Below are 19238 nucleotides of genomic sequence, written 5' to 3' on the forward strand. Positions count from 1 at the left end.
AAGTCCAGAGTCTCCAACATGGATCATTGCAGTTAGAAAACATTCCTACCAACTTCGTTATATTGTACTCTTCCAAGCACTCAGTACAGTGCTTTTCACACAGTACTCAAATATGGTAGATTGATGGATTGCAGTTAACCGTGTTTGCTACCTGGGTTTCCTTTAAGGGCCATTCCCTCCTTCTGATCCATTGGTTTCTTTCCCGCCAAATGTGACGCTTGTCATTCTGGTGACTTGCATCCTGCTGAAAGCAATATGTCTGATCTTTAACACACAAAGGCATTGTTTAAAAGAGCCTTATGATTTTGAACAAACTCGCTCAGCGGGGAAACTTTAACCTTCCCTCCCAAACAGACGCAACAGCCTGTGTTTGTAAACAGAGTCTTATTGGACCAGTGAAAGCCAGTAGAACAGTGTCAGCTAGTTAATTGGATGTCAATTCCCTGCTGAGAATAAAGTCTAATGAGTCATCCCTTCAATAGAAAGTGGGGGTTGGAGGGTGGAGGAGGAATGGTTTAGTGAGAGGCAAAGATTTGTACAGCAATAACTGCATGCATAGAAAAGACTGAATCCCACCTGTTGGGATAAAGGGAGAACAGCATTTGGAGCCTGTTAGTTTTCCTGTTCGTAGTACACTATTCAGAGATGAAACTGAGCTTATGAATTCATAAGTTAAAACCCAGGTGTAAATGTGTGTGTGCGTGTGCACATGTATGAGTATTTGTGGCACAAATAATAACAAAACAGCTTGAAGTTCAGAATGTCCTTGTCTTATACATTCAACTAGAAAAAGAAATATTCTCCTTTTCCTAAAGCTCAATAAAAATGCATTGCCTTTATTCTGATCAGTTCTGTTATTGAAAATGAAAAATGATTTTATAACCAGTTTGTCTTTTAATGGGTTCACTTAATGTGTTTGGTTATCATCTGATGGGTAATTGCTCTTTTGAATTATTTCTAGACATTTACCCCATTGAAAATTAAGTCCATCGTGAATTCCAAAAAAATTGCACTGGAGTTACTGAGAGGTGAGAGAAAGATTATAATTTCTTGATGCAAGTTTTCTTCAGCTTCACTGTTCTTGAATGCCCCAACCAATTTATTGAAAGTTCTTGTTGGACCCGAATTTGAGAAGCCTCTTCCTAAAACAAGACTGTTGGAGAAAATAGGATAGATTTTGAAGAAGCTATCAAGTAGAAATATACATGAGATCATGTTACATTGAAATCCTTTAAAATCATTCGTATTTTCTTATTAAACATTTGTTGGCAATGCACTTAAGGTGTGTGGTATGTGAAATTGAACAGGCTAAATATGTGTCACAATTTGAGAGTTTTTAAATAAATCAGTGGTAGTTATTGAACATTTACTGTGTGCAGAGCACTGTACAAAGTGCTTGGAAAAGTATAATACAGTAGGGTTGGTAGACACAATCACTACCCTCAAATCATTGTAACAGTTATGTTCTAAGCACAGTATACTGGGTCCTGGGGAAAAATAGCATGAAAATTGGTTGTTTAGGTCTCTTTCTTAATTTAAAATGACAGGAAATCCACACATGTAGCTCTCAACAATCTAGAAGCCTACAATAACAATCTCTTGATGAATGGGGAGCCTCAAAAATCAGTTTCAACCAGTAAATTGCCTGCTCTAGGGTTCAAAATGTCCAATTTGCCATTTTTTTTTTAATGACAACCTCACAAAGCATCCTGGAAGGGCTGGTTGGGCAGGGGGTAGGAAGAAAGAGTCTCCCAGTCTCTTGGGTCCTGGTGGCCATTCCCTATCCCAATCTGTCCTTTCTCATAGCTTGAGTACCCTGGGCTCAGGAAGATGCTGGTTCCATGGAAGATCATGCAAGAACTGTAATTAAATCCAGTGTCTATGTGTATTCCATTCAATCTCTTACAAAACGTGCACCAGGCTAAAATGACTTTAAAAAGATAGCAGAAATCTAGGACCATGACGTCCTATTGGTCAGAATATTGGATTTAGGATTAAGACACAAAGGTTTCTTGGCAATTCAATCATTTCTCTCAGTCCAACCCTACTTAACTGATCATTCACTCATTCATTCATTCAATCATATTTATTGAACAATTACTGTGTGCAGAACAGTGGATTAAGCATTTGGGAGAGTACAGTACAACAACAAACGGACACATTCCCTGCTCACAAGAAGCTCACAGTCTAGAGAGGGAGACAGGCAATATAATAAATAAATTACAGATAGATACATAAGTACTGTGGGAATGGGAAGGAGGATAAATAAAGGGAGCAAGTGAGGGTGACGCAGAAGGGAGCGGGAGAAGCAGAAAGGGGGTCTTAGGGAAGCCTTCTTGGAGGAGATGTGCTTTCAATAAAGCTTTGAATGGGGGAGAGGAATTTTCTGTCGGATTTGAGGAGGGAGGGAGTTCCAGGCCAGAGGGGGAATGTGGGTGAGGGGTCAGCGGTGAGATAGACAAGATCGAGGTACATGCTCAGCTTCTCTATTTGGTAGAGTAATCATAAGAGGTACTGCACTGCCAGGCGGAAAGAGTTTGGGACTAGGAATCAAGAGACAATGGTTCTAGTCCCAGTTCTACTGCTTACTTGTGTGGTGATGGCCAAGTCTCTTACCTTCTCTGTGCCTCAGGTACCGACTTCTCCCTAACTCTTAAGTAGTATGGAACAGAGGCTGTGTCTGGTCTGATGATTATGTATTTCCTCAGGGTGCTACACTTTTAAATACTTAATATAGTGAATATCAATCAATTAATGGTATGTATTGACTTGACTACTTACTAAGAGCACAGCACTGTACTAACCACTCATACAACAGAAATAGCAGACACGTTCGCTGCCCATAATGAGCTTACAGTCTAGAGAGAGAGATGAAATAAAACTACTTGTCATCCTTCTAAGGTATAGAGGTTTTGAGGGGATCAATAGACCACCGTATAAATAATTTTCAAATTTTAGGCCATTGGAGGAAATAGTTTTTACTTTATTGAATTAACATCTTTTCCAACATTGGGCCCCAAATCTGCCAGGGAATGTCTTGAAGATTGGGGCAGCCTTGCTTTCCACCCTTCCCTCCCCATCCCCATTGCCACAGAGAAAACCCATTCCTCTGGAGCAAGGCAGACAGACATTTTTCTTTACAATTTTTATATCATGGGGAAAGTTATGGCATTATGGAGCTAGGAGAGCTCTGCCTGAAGCTGGGAGGGACTCAAGGACTCTTACCCAGTGAATCTACTGAGGCTCTTATTGATCTGGGATTGTTTTTGTTGACTTGACCCTGTTATTTATCTCCCTATGTATCTGTTTCCCACTCACCTTTTTGATTCTGATCTAGGGGCTTTGTCGGAATCAATATCTTTTATCCACCCTAGTGCTTAATACAGTATTTGGCATATAGAAAGCACATTCTTTACTATTATTATTACTTTCATTTATAATATCCTTACTGCTTACTACTATTCTAAGCACATTATATACACATAAGAGCTAGTAGTAATAGTAGACAAGTAGCATGGTGTAGTAGCTAGAGCATGGGCCTGAGAGTCAGAAGGTCATGGGTTCTAATCCTGGATCCACCACTTGTCTGCTGTGTGACCTTGGGCAAATCACTTAACTTCTCTGGGCCTCAGTTACCTCAGCTGCAAAAAATGGGGATTAAGACTGTGAGCACCATGTGGGACAGGGACTGTGTTCAACCTGATTATCTGTTATCTACCCCAGCACTTAGTTCTCTGCCTGGAACATAAGTGCTTAAAAAATGTCATTTTGTTTAAGAAAAAGTTACATTTGATGAGGAAATGTCTCTATGGGACTTATATTCTAATGGAAAGAAATGAGGATATAAATAACACTAGCTAAATCATTTTTTCCTTGTTCCCCCATCCAACCCCACAGCAGACTGTAAGACACTATGTGTCCTGCTACTGTTGCTTAACGTGCTTTGGAGAGTCAGTAGGTATCACTGAATGGGAAGTCAATAAACATTATCATTGATATTTCATATTACAAAAGAACTTGAATAGCTATTAATAAAAGGCAAAAGTGAATAGATAGAGAAGCAGTGTGGCCTAATGGAGAGAGAAGACAGATTCAGAAGGAGGTGGGTTCTAATCCATGCACCTTCACTTGTCTGTTGTGTGACCTTGGGCAAGTCACTTCACTTCTCCATGCCTCAGTTACTCATCTGCCAAATGGGGATTGAGATTATTAGCCCCATGTGGGACTATGTCCAACCCAATGTGCTTGGATCCACCCCAGCACTTAGTACAGTACCTGGCACATAGTAAGTGCTTAATGAATACCAGCATTATTACTAAGTGACCAATCGAAAAGAATGTGAGTGCTGAGGTCACTGTGGGGGAAGGCATGACTGGCACAATTAAGGGATTAATCAGGTAATACCTATAAGGATAAGGGGAAATAATTGGTCTAAGCTCTCTGCCAGACCATTTAGAGATGGAAGGTCTGAGGCCTTCTTCCCTCCCCAGGAGAGCTGTCTGCTTGCATAATGTCCAAGTCCTGCCCTACTGCCTGGCAAGGAACAGTTAAAATGTTGCAGACTTTTACTGGACTGGGGATGAGCGAGGGGAAGGAAAGTGGTTAACTTTGTTTCTCTGCATTTATCTTCCTAATAATAATAATAATATTTGTTTAGTGCCTACAGTAAGCCAGCACTGTACTAAACACTGGGGTAGATACAAGATAATTGGGTTGGACACAGTCCCTATCCCACATAAGACTCACAGTCTTAATCCCCATTTTCCAGATGAGGTAACTGAGGCACAGAGAAGTGAAGTGACTTGCCCAAGGTCACATAGACAAGTAGTGGAACCAAAATTAGAACTCAGGTCCTGCTGACTCCCTGGCCCATGCTCTTTTAACTAGGCCATGCTGCTTGAAATGGATCATTCTTTACTTCTTAAAATTCATGCTTCTCTGTATTCTGTATATCTGTATAAAGATCACAGAGGCAAAAACATTAAACTGTACTATAAATATCATGATTCTAGGGGACAAAAAATTTGCTTGAAAACCCATCTACTAAACAATTCCATTGTTTATCAATCTTCACTATTGCCTCCATAAACTTTATTTCATTTTTTTATGGTATGTGTTAAGCATTTACTATGTATCAGGAGATGTACTGAGTGCTGGGGTAGATACAAGCTAATCATGTTGGACAGTCAATGTCCCACCTGGAGCTCACAGTCTTAATCCCCATTGTATAGATGAGGTAAGTGAGGTACAGAAAACTAAAGGTCACACAGCAGACAAGTAGCAGAGACAAGATTAGAATCCAGGTCTTTTCGATCCCATGCCCGTGTTCTATCCACTAGAACTCTCCTAACTTTTACAACACATAAATTTGTCTCTTGAAATATTTTCTATGTGACAGAAGGAAATTCTACCCTGCAAATTTGTAGTTTGTTTTGTGCAGAACACTGTATTAAGTGCTTGGGAGAGTATGAGAGAATAGAAACATGATGCCTGTCCTCAAGGAGATTACAGTCTAACTCTATAGGCTACATCCTAAAAATGCAGTGTCTTGGAATCCTGGTTACATAATGTTAAATTGAAACGTGTGAAGAATGATCAAGTCATTCAAGAAGTCTGGAGTGCCTGGAAAATGTCCCCTAGACCTCCACTTTGAAACATTTGGCTAGAGATTCAACCTTAAGAGTCATAAGAGGTAACATACTTTATAAATGCAACTTAAGCACATTATAATTACAGTCAGGGATCTGATTAGGAAATTTCAGCAGTGCTAAGCTCTGGAATGAAGCTTAAAGGTACAATTAATATGAGCTTATATTAAGGGCATTTGTGAAGTTAATAAGCTTTGCAACAATAGGTTATTACCCTCCCTTGAATATAGACATCATGCATTTATGTTCTATAATTAGAAAAGGAGTTTATCTTCAATTTGCTAGGTTTAAATTATGTTATTTTATTCACTGTAGCTCTTCAGGAAACAAGGTACACCAAGTAATAAAGAAACCTAGGCTAGACATCCTGCAACAGTGATTAAGGGGATGATGATAATGATGCAGTTTCCCATTGTGAGTAATGGTTGAGCCTCGCCAAAAACCTACACGAGCAGTAACTGATTATGATGTTAGAGCTTTATCCAGCATCATGTACTGGTTCTGGGAGAGTATAATAGAACTCTCTCCAGCTCTCTTTGGCTGGTCATATATTCTCTGGGGTGCGGGAGCAGGATATGGAACATTTATAACCTAGCTCTGAATTCACAACTGCTTTCTTCATCCTTGACAGCTATCACTTCACTCTGCCTGTCTCTCCCTTTACCATCAATCAATTAATGGTATTTATTGAACACTTACTTTGTGCAAGGCCCCATACTAAGTGCTTGGGAGTATAATAATACTAATAATAATGATTGTGGTTTTTATGCCCTTACTGTGCGCCAGACGTTGTACTAAACGCTGGGGGTAGATACAAGGTAATCACATTGGATACAATCCCTGTCCCAAATGGGGATCACAATCTTAATCTCTATTTTACAGATGAAGCAACTGAGGCAAAGAGAAGTGAAGTGACTTGCCCAAGGTCACACTGTAGACAAACGGCAGAGCCGGGATTAAAACCCAAGTCTTGCTGACTTCCAGGCCCAGACTTTATCCACTAGGCCACGCTGCTTCTCTGCAATAGAGTTGGGAGAGATGATGCCTGTTTTCAAGGAGCTTCTGGCCTAGTGCTGCTGTCTGGAGAGGGATCCCACCAAGCCTGCTCACGATGCCAGCAGTGAGGTTGATTGCAGTTTCTTCTGACGCCTCATCCCAACTCAGCTTCTGCTTTCTCATGTCTCCAGGCTTCTCCTTTGTATTTTCATTTGCTGAGGCTGGGGCTGGAAAAAGAATTCTGTGTACCCTTAGCCTCTGCATGCCAACCCAGGATCATAGATTAGGTTTGGCCTTCCACTCCTTTCTTTTGCCCCTTCTCCCTCTATACTCAAAATGAGAATTTGGCAGTTCTGAGGGCAAAAATTTCCCAGAGAAGTAGCAGCAGTTTTGGATCACTGAGGCACTTGGGTACTCCCCAAATTCTACCAACTCTATTATATTGTATTCTATCAAGTGCTTTGTACATATCTTTAAACTTTACTGCTTCCCATTACTGTAATATATTTTAATGTCTGTTTCCCCAACCAGATTATTCATTCATTCAATAGTATTTATTGAGCACTTACTATGTGCAGAGCACTGTACTAAGCGCTTGGAATGAACAAGTCGGCAACAGATAGAGACAGTCCCTGCCGTTTGACGGGCTTACAGTCTAATCGGGGGAGACGGACAGACGAGAACAATGGCAATAAATAGATTCGAGGGGAAGAACATCTCGTAAAAACAATGGCCACTAAATAGAATCAAGGTGATGTACATTTCATTAACAAAATAAATAGGGTAATGAAAATATATACAGTTGAGCGGACGAGTACAGTGCTGAGGGGATGGGAAGGGAGAGGGGGAGGAGCAGAGGGAAATGGGGGGAAAAGAGGGTTAAGCTGCGGAGAGGTGAAGGGGGGGTGGTAGAGGGAGTGGAGGGAGAAGAGGAGCTCAGTCTGCGAAGGCCTCTTGGAGGAGGTGAGTTTTAAGTAGGGTTTTGAAGAGGGGAAGAGAATCAGTTTGGCAGAGGGGAGGAGGGAGGGCATTCCAGGACTGCGGGAGGAGGTGGCCCAGGGGTCGACGGCGGGATAGGCGAGACGGAGGGATGGTGAGGAGGTGGGCGGCAGAGGAGCGGAGTGTGCGGGGTGGGCGTTAGAAAGAGAGAAGGGAGGAGAGGTAGGAAGGGGCAAGGTGATGGAGAGCCTTGAAGCCTAGAGTGAGGAGTTTTTGTTTGGAGCGGAGGTCGATAGGCAACCACTGGAGTTGTTTAAGAAGGGGAGTGACATGCCCAGATCGTTTCTGCAGGAAGATGAGCCGGGCAGCGGAGTGAAGAATAGACTGGAGCGGGGCGAGAGAGGAGGAAGGGAGGTCAGAGAGAAGGCTGACCCAGTAGTCTAGCCGGGATATAACGAGAGCCCGTAGCAGTAAGGTAGCCATTTGGGTGGAGAGGAAAGGGCGGATCTTGGTGATATTGTAAAGGTGAAACCGGCAGGTCTCGGTAACAGATAGGATGTGTGGGGTGAACGAGAGAGACGAGTCAAGGTTGACACCGAGATTGCGGGCCTGAGAGACGGGAAGGATGGTCGTGCCATCCACGGGGATAGGAAAGTCTGGGAGCGGACCGGGTTCGGGAGGGAAGATGAGGAGCTCAGTCTCGCTCATGTTGAGTTTTAGGTGGCGGGCCGACATCCAGGTGGAGACGTCCTGGAGGCGGAAGGAGATGCGAGCCTGAAGGGAGGGGGAGAGGACAGGGGCGGAGATGTAGATCTGCGTGTCATCTGCGTAGAGATGGTAGTCAAAGCCGTGAGAGCGAATGAGTTCACCGAGGGAGTGAGTGTAAATGGAGAACAGAAGAGGGCTAAGAACTGACCCTTGAGGAACTCCAACAGTTAAAGGATGGGAGGGGGAGTCCTTGAGGCAGGGATTTGCCTACTAAATTGTACTCTGCCAAGCTCTTAAAACAGTAGTCTGCTTAGAGTGAGCACTCACCATAGTGCTTTTCACCAAGTAAGAACCCAACAAATACCATAAAAAAAATGGCACTACCTGATTGCTTGAGAAATGTGTTGTACTGTTTGACCACCTATGCCCCAAGAAAATGAGGAGGATCAGCCAATTTATAGTGTTTATCTGCATAATGTACTTCTGTGCTATTAAGGTGTCAGGCCTGCTTTGCAGATTACTCCCTTCCACAATCAAATTCACAGCCCAAAATTCATATCACAGATGCAAAACTATAATCTCAATGAATTTTTTTCCTATAATGTTAAAAATAAGAGTTACAGCATTGAAGCATATTACTAGAAATTTAGTTAGGAAATATGATGAAAATCATATTGAAGTGGATTTGGTCATATTCATTCAATTATATTCATTGGGTGCTGTGTGCAAAGCATGGTACTAAGCACTTGGGTCATGTGCCAGGGTAGTCTCATGGCTGAGGTGCCAGTCCAAGAAGTCAGCCAATCTGAACTCTCCTTCCTGTTTTGCCACTGTGGTTCCCTTGGAAATTTATGGCAAGTTCCTTTTTTGATGACCCCTGTTTCTAACTAAAAGTGGCTGATGCAATAACACTATTTTCTGAAGTTTCTTGTCCACGTATTTAAACAAGCTCTTTGATCGCTTAGGAAGAACATAGCTATATTGGTGTTTTTGTTGTTTTTAATGAAGACAAAATTCACGGTGGGTGCTTACTATATGAAAGTTCATGTGATAGTCATTTCTGCTTTGACTGGGCATTTAAGGAAGTAGCCTGGAACACAGTGCCTTGCTTTATCAGATATATTTCTCCTTACTCTGACCTTTAAGATCCTGGCTCACCGGGCTTTAGCAAATACATAATTCTCAAAGAAAAACTAAACTCTCTTAATCTGGCTTCTCACTGAATAACCTGTTCTAAATGCCTCTTCTGGCTTGCACTGCCTTCCAGAATTCATTCCAGATCTCTCTCGATTTTTATTCCTCCATTTTGCCATTTATTCGGTGTGTATCCACTCCCGGTGCCACCAGTCACTCTCACTGTATGAGGAAGCAGTGCTTGTTATTAAGATTGTGCCTAACATCCCCACTCTCTATCTACAAATATCTGAATTAGAACAGACTTTGCCTTTTCTCTTTTGCCTAAATTCTGAACTTCTCATCCATTCTGCTGCCAATCTATTCCTTAGTGGCTTAATTAGAATTATTTCATTTTTAGGAGAATTTGAAGCCTAAACTTTAAATGAAAGGTGCCACACTAAAGTTTATGATTATATATTTATAATGCACATACTTCCATAGACTATCTTACATAACACCTATATATCTTAATTCCAGCTAGATTTCCATATATAGAGTCTGATTGTTGCCATTATGCTTTAGATTGTGTTTTCAAATATAATTTCCTGTCACATTCCTGACTGTATTTGCTTTCTGAGTTTATCCCCTTCCCTGCTGTTCTCTGATCTGCCCCTAGGTTAGGGAAAGCCCCAGCAGACAGACCGGCTCATGCTGCCTGCTGCTTAGGCACAGATTAACTCACTACCAGCCATATGGACTAGCGACTTTATACATTCCTCTCCTTTTGCTTTTCACTCTTAGAAAAGTTAATGGACAGTTTTCTGGTGGGGGGAAAAGCCCTGGTGGTGGCCAGCCTGAGCCATAATCACCTGCGCTGAGCACAACTGGCCCTTCCATCTGCCTTTCCGTAGCTCCTTGTGCAAATGAAATGGATTACTGCATTCTGGGCCACTTGGATTTGTTAGTGGCCATGATTTGTCTCAATTAAAAAGGGAAATTATTAAACACTGAATATATTACAAATTTTGACCACCCCAATAGTTTGTCTCAGTAAATTTACAAAGTTTAACTGCTTGACAAGCACTTAATAAATACCATTATTATTATTGTTATTATTCAATCAGTGGCATTTATTGAGTGCTTACAGTGTGCAGAATATTTTCCCATGTTAAAAGGTAACATAAACATAAGACAATGTATGTGAAGATTATATAGCTCCATTCACTCATATGATTAACTTAATATTCACACACAAGTGTCTGTATACCTGTACTAGAGATGTACTACATCAGAGATGGCTTAGATTATTTAAATTTGTGGTTTTTGTCCACAAAATCTAAAACATTTGTCTTCATATATCATTTATATGGATGTTGAGAGCTAAACCAGGGTGTTCCTTCATATAGTGAAATCTGTATTATAGAGAAAAATACTATTTTGCATTTCTCATTAGTCTTCTTATTGTCATCTCTTTAATCAAATCTCTAATTTTAAAATACGTTTAAGGTTTATTATTGATCATTTTGTTCAGAGCACCACACTAACGCTTGAGAGAGTACGACAGAGTTAGGCAGTATTCCAATTCTCAAGGATCTTACAATGAAGATGATGAGACAGACTCTAAAATAATAAATTACAGGTTTAAGCAACAGAGTATAAGGATATGTGTGAAAGTACAGTGAGACTGAGTAATAATAACAATCATAATAGGTAATTGTTAAGCATTATGTGCCAACCACTATACTAAGCATTGGGGTGCTTGGTACAGTGCTTATTACAAAATGTTTAGTTTGGACACAGTCCCTGACCCACATGGGGCTCACATTCTAGGTAGGAGGGAGGACAGGAATTGAATCCCCATTTTGCAGATGAGGAAAATGAGGCATTGAGCAGTTAAATGACTTGCACAGGCAGGTGACAGAGCTGGTATTAGAATCCAGGTCTTTTGAGTCCCAGTTCCATGCTCTTTACACTGGCCCATGATGAGTATGAGAGGGCTTAGGAAGTATGGATTTAGATTACACAGAAAGGAGAGAGAGAATAGGGTGGAGATATGAGAGATCAGTCAGAGAAGGCTTCCTGGAGGAGATAAGCTTTGATCCCATGAGGGTTCCCTTCTCTCTCTCTCTCATTACAGATGGAAAATGTGAGGGACAGATAGGGTCAAGGTTGCATGCAAACCATTTTTCAGATCAGGAGTTAGAACTAAATTATTCTGACCTGCAACCTGATGTTGAATTTCCTAAATTATTTTAAATTTTCATATAAACAGATTGCATCATATTTTTTGGAGTCTTTTGTCAACTAGCAAGATATTATTCTACTCCTTTCATCATCCTCATGACCAATATCATGCACGTGTGAACAAGTTAGGCAGTTATCTGTTGCCGAATTGTACATTACAAGTGCTTAGTACAGTGCTCCGCACATAGTAAGTGCTCAGTAAATACTACTGGATGAATGAAGTTATCATCATCATTACCATCAGGTATGTACTGACACACTCTAGGGAATATAACACTATACTGGGGTCTGGCAGATTTAGGGTAACTACTTTGGTGAGGATTTGAAACTGGGTAACTTCTTAAGAGACAGAAGTAAAAACCACAACACTACAAATTCAGGTGCCCAATATATTCAGGGACTAAAGCCAGCACAACCAAGTTGTGCATGGGCATGGGCCCAAAGTCAGAGGACCTGGATTCCAATACCAGCTCTGTCAGGTACCTGCTGTGTGACCTTGGTCAACTCACTTAATTTTACTGTGCATCTATTTCATCAACTGAAAAGTGGGGAAAAGAGGAAAATAATAATGTTGGTATTTAAGCGCTTACTATGTGCAGAGCACTGTTCTAAGTGCTGGGGTAGACACAGGGGAATCAGGTTGTCCCACGTGGGGCTCACAGTCTTAATCCCCATTTGACAGATGAGGTAACTGAGGCACAGAGAAGTGAAGTGACTTGCCCACAGTCACACAGCTGACAAGTGGCAGAGCCAGGATTCGAACTCATGACCTCTGACTCCAAAGCCCATGCTCTTTCCACTGAGCCACGCTGCTAATAGGCAGTGGATCATGCAGGCATTTTATATACTCTGCCTGCTTTCTAGTGATTTTTTAGGGAGAAGAAATCACTAGTAAAGGTAGACCGAGTCCACATATATTTTGTAGGTCAAATAGAACTGCTGTCACTCTAATACTATTCAAAATTATCGTGTGAAAGGAGGTATTTAGCTGGTATAAAACAGTCTTACTGCTGGTTGGGAGGATGAGCGTTTAAGATTGTTGCTGGCCATTGTGGGCAAATGTTAGCCAACTGTTTGAACTTTCCAATCAGTTTCACTTTAATTTCCACTTTAATATGGTTGAGGGTACAATACTCAGAAAGCTGTGTTTTAAATGAAAACTGTGATCACTGTCTGTTGGGAATCTTTTTGTAACAAAGGCACTGAAAGTTTCCCTCTGTAACAGAAGGCAGTGGTCTCGCAATCTGCCATTTGAACAGCTTGCAATAGGACGCTGCCAAGGGGCACATCATTAGGTTAGCACACTGCCTCACCTGTATCTTTTGGACAAGATTTGGCCAGTCAACAGCCATAGAATTAGTTGCCAAGAGATAGTTGTTGCCCAGATTTAGGAACAGGTTTCATATGCCAAAGATGAAAAAGATATTTGGAATGTGATGGTTGTTTGTGGACTACTGGGGAAAAAAAACCAACTACATTGGATGCACTTGAGGTTGAATTCTCCTGCAATTATTGGTTTTAGTTCCTGAAACCTTTTTCAGTTCAAGGATTAAGACCTGCTTGATTTTCATTTTTTTATTTTTTTTTTAAGAGCACCATGCAGTAGGCTGGGAAACAAATAATGGGATAAAAATGAACAAGTGAACATTGAAAACCTGGTTTTAATGAGTAATTTTCCCTAATAACTAAAATCTACAGCACAATTTTTGTTTTAATGGCATTTGTTAAGCACTTGCCAGGTACTATACTAAGCATTGAGGTAGCCACAAGGTAATCAGGTTTGACACAGCCCATGTCCCTCATGGGACTCATAATCTTAATCCCTACTTTACAATGAGATAACTGAGGCACAGAGAAATTAAGTGACTTGCCCAAGATCACACATCAGACAAGTGGTAGACTCAGCATTAGAACCCAAGTCCTCCTGACTCCCAGATTCATGCTCTATCCAAGAGGCCACACTGCTTCTCCAATATTGCAAAATATCTCTCATTTGAAATAGTCACTCCTTAACCCGCCTTAAATAATCACCTTTGTCCAGTACTTCAAATTTGAACATGGTTCAGTCTCATTGGCTATCTCATGCTGAAGCCTAAATCGCCATTTGAGAAAGGAGAATAAAGTTACTTCAAGACTGTGAGCTCACTATGGGCAGGGATTGTCTCTCTTTACTGCTGTATTGTACTTTCCCAAGCACTTAGTACAGTACTCTGCACACAGTAAACACTCAATAAATATGATTGAATGAATGTATGATATTAATTGAGCACTCACTATCTTCAGAGCACACTAAGTGATTTAGCATATACAGTATAATAGAGCTGGTAGACACGACAACTGCCCATAAGGAGCTTGCAGTCTGCAAAGGGAGACAGACTACAGCTAGATGAAATGGTAGAGTAAAAAGGTTTGTACTTAAATGCTGATGGACTGGAGTTAATATCAAAGTGTATGAGTGATACAGAGGGAAGGGCAGGTAGAGGAAATGAGGGCTTATTCAAGGAAGGCTTATTTGAAGAGAGGTGATTTAAGAGGAGTTTGAAGGTGGGGAGAGTAGCGGACTGTCACATATGAAGGGGGATGGTGTGGACCAAGGGGCGGGGACAGGATAGATGAGATCCAGGATGAGAGGAGGCTGATGCAGTAGTCAAGGTGGGAAATAAGTGCTTGGATCAGCATGGTAGCAGTTTGGATGGAGATGTTGTGAAGGTAGAGCAATAAGATTTTGTAAGAGATTGAATGTGCTACTTGAATGAGAGAGATGAGTCGAGGATAATGTCAAGACTATGAGCCTGCAACACTGGAAAAATGATGGTGTTTATAGAGAAGGAAATTCATGGGCAAATATATGATTTTTCTGGAAAAATGAGGAGTTATCCCAATGTCTGTTCATAACGTCACTGTAGAACATTAGAATTTCTAGTGCATTTTCCTTGGCAAAGAGAAGAGAAAAGAATGCAAATTAGAGCAAACGATAGTGTAAAGTGAAAAGACCTAGTGTCTCCATTAGTCTTCCAGTTAGAGAAAGGTGATGCAGGCAGCTGAATGCCTGTAACCCAATACAATTTATATGCATACGGCTGAGGTGTGGAAAGACATGCACACAATTTCTTCCTTCTAGCTGGGCCAAACAGGTAGTCTGGCTGTAAATCACGTAGCTCCCTGGAGTCCCAGAATAGGTACTGGACCAAAGGAAGGATTTGGTGAGCATCGATCTATTCTTTGAGTTGAGAGCTCCTCAGATTACTTCATAGTTACAAACCAGAATTACAAGAAGAAGAAAAAGAAAGCTGACATGAGCAATGTCTGGGAGAAGAAGAGGGTGGGTAAAACACCAGTATTCAAATGGGAACTACTGCCTACCTTTTAACCTTCTAGTTTCCAGGAAGCACAAAACCAGTCATGGGTTCTTAATTCACACTAACAGTATAAAATAATAGTACTATAATTTGCTAGATACTTATTGTGTGCACTGTACTAAACACTGGGAAAGAATACACAGGAAGGGACTAGACACAGTCCTTGGCCCTCAGGGAGCTGATAATCTGAAAATACAAGGGAAGAGAGGAAACTGGCATCAGACAATGTCAATTCAAATATTAATTGGATTTCATGTTATCTTTGACTAACATAGAAGCAAGAAGTTTTGGTTATGCATTAGCGTTAGAATGAAACTCGGAAACACTGATTCTTCATATTCTGTTTTAATTATATTCCTTCCTGTTAAAGAATAAGTCTTGGAATGATTATTTCTTGGTTTAAAACAGGTATTTGAAAATTCAAACACTAATTGTGCTTCTTTCCCATACATTTTTTTTCCATGGTTCTCACCTCTATGTTTCCTCTTATTTTTCCACAAGTACATAATTAGAAATAGTAATTTTATGTGAATAAGAAAATTAACATTGAAAGTTGAATTGTAAGTACTTTAACTGAATTCAGGAAAGTCTATTATATGGTGATTGATAAATAACTGTTGCAACCTTGTGAAAAAAGTTATATTGAAGTGAATCTTAACTTATCTCCTTCTGAAAGTGGCTGTCATCACCATCAATCATTTATTAAGTTTCTGTGCTGTGACTGGTATAATACAAGGCCCTGGGGAAGTTAAAGAAAAAATTACAACTACCACCACACAATTAATGGAAAGGCAGTGGCTCTGCTCTCTTCCCAGTTCTGAAGAGAAGCCACGTTAACTTTTGAGATTGTTTCAGTCAATCAGTGATACTTATTGAACACTTGAATTGTGCAGAAAACTACTTTAAACACCTGTGAGGGTACAATACAACAGAGTTGGAATACAGATTAGCTGCCCATAGGGAATTTAGAAGAATCAAGCCTCTGAAGTAATCCAGGGAATACAGTAATTTTTTTTTTTTGCATTTCATGTTTCCTAGTTTGTTTTAGGGCTCCAAGTGTATCCTAAAGGTTATGTGAAATAAGCAATATGGTTGATAATTTGGGGCTAGAATTCAACACTAATGGCAAGCTGGGGCAGGGTGTTTGCCTGGACAATTCTCTAGTGTCACTGAATATAGTAGAAGACCAGTAGCAGCAACAATGGAATTATCAAGCATGTTAGCCCTTCTGAATTACTTCTGGTTAATGTTCCAGGATTTAGACTGTTGAGAGTGAGATGTGTTTTGGATATCCTTTATCCCTCTTCAGACAAAACCCACTTTCCTATTTATATTTGAGGTAAATATGATTATTGCTATTTGCATTTAGATACATGCTTTAATCTAAATGAAAAAGAAGTGATATAAACTTTTTCAAACTTGGATCTATTTTATTTCATGAAATTAAGGTATACACGCATGAATTATTTATAGCTGTATTATATTGGACTAATTGGACTTGGACTAATTTATGTAAATGTCAGTGTCACAAAGACTTTGTAATTTTTTTTTAATAGTCATAAACTCCTCTAAAATTCCTTGTGGGCAGGGAACCTGTCTACCAACTCCATTATATTGTACTTTCCCAAGTGCTTAGTAAGAGCGCTGCACATAGTTAACACTCAGTAAATATGATTATGTGCAGAATTCAACTTTTCAATTTTAGGTTATGGTTGAAAGGGTGCCATCTTGCAATTGGAGTCAGTATTGTAAAATATTAATATTTATACTTGGGCAAAGAAGATGTTACATAACATCTCGGATTTAAGGTTAAGTATGAGCATATATAATTTGTTTCCCACCCCCTGACTATTCCACAAATTCTGCAATCTCATTTTATGCAACATTTGTGTGAAAATCTGAAAAGCAGTAAGAAGAGATTTCTATAAGAACTCATTTTACTTATCAAACTCTGGGGGTGTGATGTGGAGCCTGTGTGTGTTTAGAATACCAGTTTGGTTATTCTAAAGTCTTGTCCATCAGTACATCTATACACTTAAAATTTGATAGGTACATATGTGTCTGTCTCTTTACATAACTCAGATTTGGTTGGTATTCATGAAAAGGTATTTTGGCCATTTTAGCTTTGAAGAGATTATTTTGCCCTCTGTCATATTTGTAAATATTTCCACAGCCTAAACACAACTGAAACATATTTTAATAGGAGAATTCAGCGATTAGTACTGAAAGTTAGTCGTGTTAGGGGTCCATCAGTCTTTTCCTACAAACTTATGTATTTGGAAATGATCTTACCATCAGTAGCATCATCTTCAAAAATATTCTGCTTCAGTACACTGTGGTCCCCTGGTGGCATGAGAGAGTTAATTCAGTTTACAGGAGGATGAATTGGTTCCATGAAGGAATTACAACCGTTATTCATGACAATCCTTGTGTTTGGTTGAATCCCTTGAAGATTGGCAGTCAAGAGGCTATATGTAGCAGGCTCATTCAATGGTTTTCAAGTCCTTTAGTATCCCTTTAGCTTGTTCTGGTTAAGAGAGGTGTGACAGGGGGAGGCAAGCTAGGTTGGAACTTCCTCTTCCCTCATCCAGTGTGTTTCTACATCCCCCTGCCTCCCCTCCTCTCCCCCATCTCCCATACTACATCAGCCCCCTCTTTCCCTCCCCTCCCACCACCAAGTGCCAAGGAGTCAATTTGGAATCCAAACTGTGCTACAGAAGCTCCCATTACCTACCCAGACTGTAAAGCTTTCAATGTGTGCATTAAAAAAAAAAAGAAAAATGTGATGGGGATGGTTTCTGAACATTGATGCTGGTGTCACTGCTGCTATTTTTCTCTCCCCCTCCCATACACACCAATAAGATCCTGTCTGGGGGAATCAATCAGATGAAATCGCAACAGGCAGATTGGCAGATGTGTCCACCAATCAGATACTATTGGAGGAATCAATCAGAGGACGTGACCCATAAATGGCTCATAAATCAATGCTTTTAACGGTAGCATATATTCAAAGATCATCCAGAAGCTATAATTTCCTCTGGTGGGTTTTACTTTAACATGGCACAAACTTCTCATACTGATGAATTTACTTTCAGGGAATATTTTGGATCCAAGAAGAATCTGGTTTACTGTGTCTTTAAAACAATCATGTTATTGTTATGGAGGAGCTCATCGTGTTTTTATAGAAGAATGCTAGATGGTTCATTAAATAAGGGTTGTTAATGGAAAGATTATGGACCAAATTTCAGAAGAAAGGGGTTTCATTTTAAATTCAATCAAGCTTCAGTAGTATAATACTAGTGACATTTAAGTGCTTACTATGTGGTAAGCACTGGAGTAGGTAAAAGGTAATCATATCCCACCCAGTCCCTGTCCCACGTGGGGCTCACAGTCTAAGTAGGAGGGAGAACAGGTAATGAACCCTTTTTACTGATTTAGGGAATGAGACAGAATTTAAGTGACTTGCCCAAGGTCACACAGCGGGAAAGCGGTGGAGCCCGAATTAGAACCTAGGTCTCGACTCCCAGTCCTGTGCTCTTTTTCACTATGCCATGCTGCTTTCCAGCATGAATTGGGATTGGAAGTGAAGATATTTACAGTTTATGGTGCTCACTCACACATTCACAGTTCCATATACAGTAAACCAAATTCCTCATGAACCTAAACTATTCAGGGTGGCTTAGTGGAAAGAGCACAGACTTGGAAGTCAGAGGTCATGGGTTTGAATCCCAGATTCACCACTTGTCAGCTGTGTGACTTTGGGCAAGTCACTTCACTTGTCTGTGCCTCAGTTACCTCATCTGGAAAATGGGGATTAAGACTGCGAGCCCCACGTGGGATAATCTGATTACCTTGTATCTATGCCAGCACTTAGAATAATGCTTGGTAAATAATAAGCGCTTAACAAATACCATTATTATTATATATGAATATCTGTGTTTGTGTATATTTACATACACATATCTATACATACATATTTATATGTGTATATGGTTATATACATATACACACATACAGTTTATGATGGATTCAATTGTTTTGTATAGGTGTGGCTGAAAAGACAGAGATGTAACTGATAATCCATGCCACAGTTTTTCACATGAGGGGAATAAGTATTTGGAATTTACCACAGAAAGTCATGCAGTTTGAAAATATTAGTTATAGAGTAATTTGGATACAGTTATGGATGAGCAGTCACTCATAAAGGGTTAATAGAGGGCAAGCTTGG

At 40.3% G+C, this 19238-nt stretch overlaps 1 protein-coding gene across 1 annotated transcript in view; it reads right to left on the reverse strand.

The window, feature by feature from the left end:
* GMNC (geminin coiled-coil domain containing) overlaps nucleotides 1–19238 on the reverse strand; it is a 97864-nt gene that overhangs the window by 42977 nt on the left and 35649 nt on the right. Inside the window, 3 exon segments of the mRNA XM_039912738.1 lie at nucleotides 970–1186; nucleotides 1816–1967; nucleotides 13683–13743. Of these exon segments, the coding sequence (XP_039768672.1) occupies nucleotides 970–1186; nucleotides 1816–1967; nucleotides 13683–13743 (430 nt within the window).

The sequence above is a fragment of the Ornithorhynchus anatinus genome, chromosome 7 (assembly GCF_004115215.2).
Source record: "Ornithorhynchus anatinus isolate Pmale09 chromosome 7, mOrnAna1.pri.v4, whole genome shotgun sequence".
NCBI lineage: Eukaryota > Metazoa > Chordata > Mammalia > Monotremata > Ornithorhynchidae > Ornithorhynchus > Ornithorhynchus anatinus.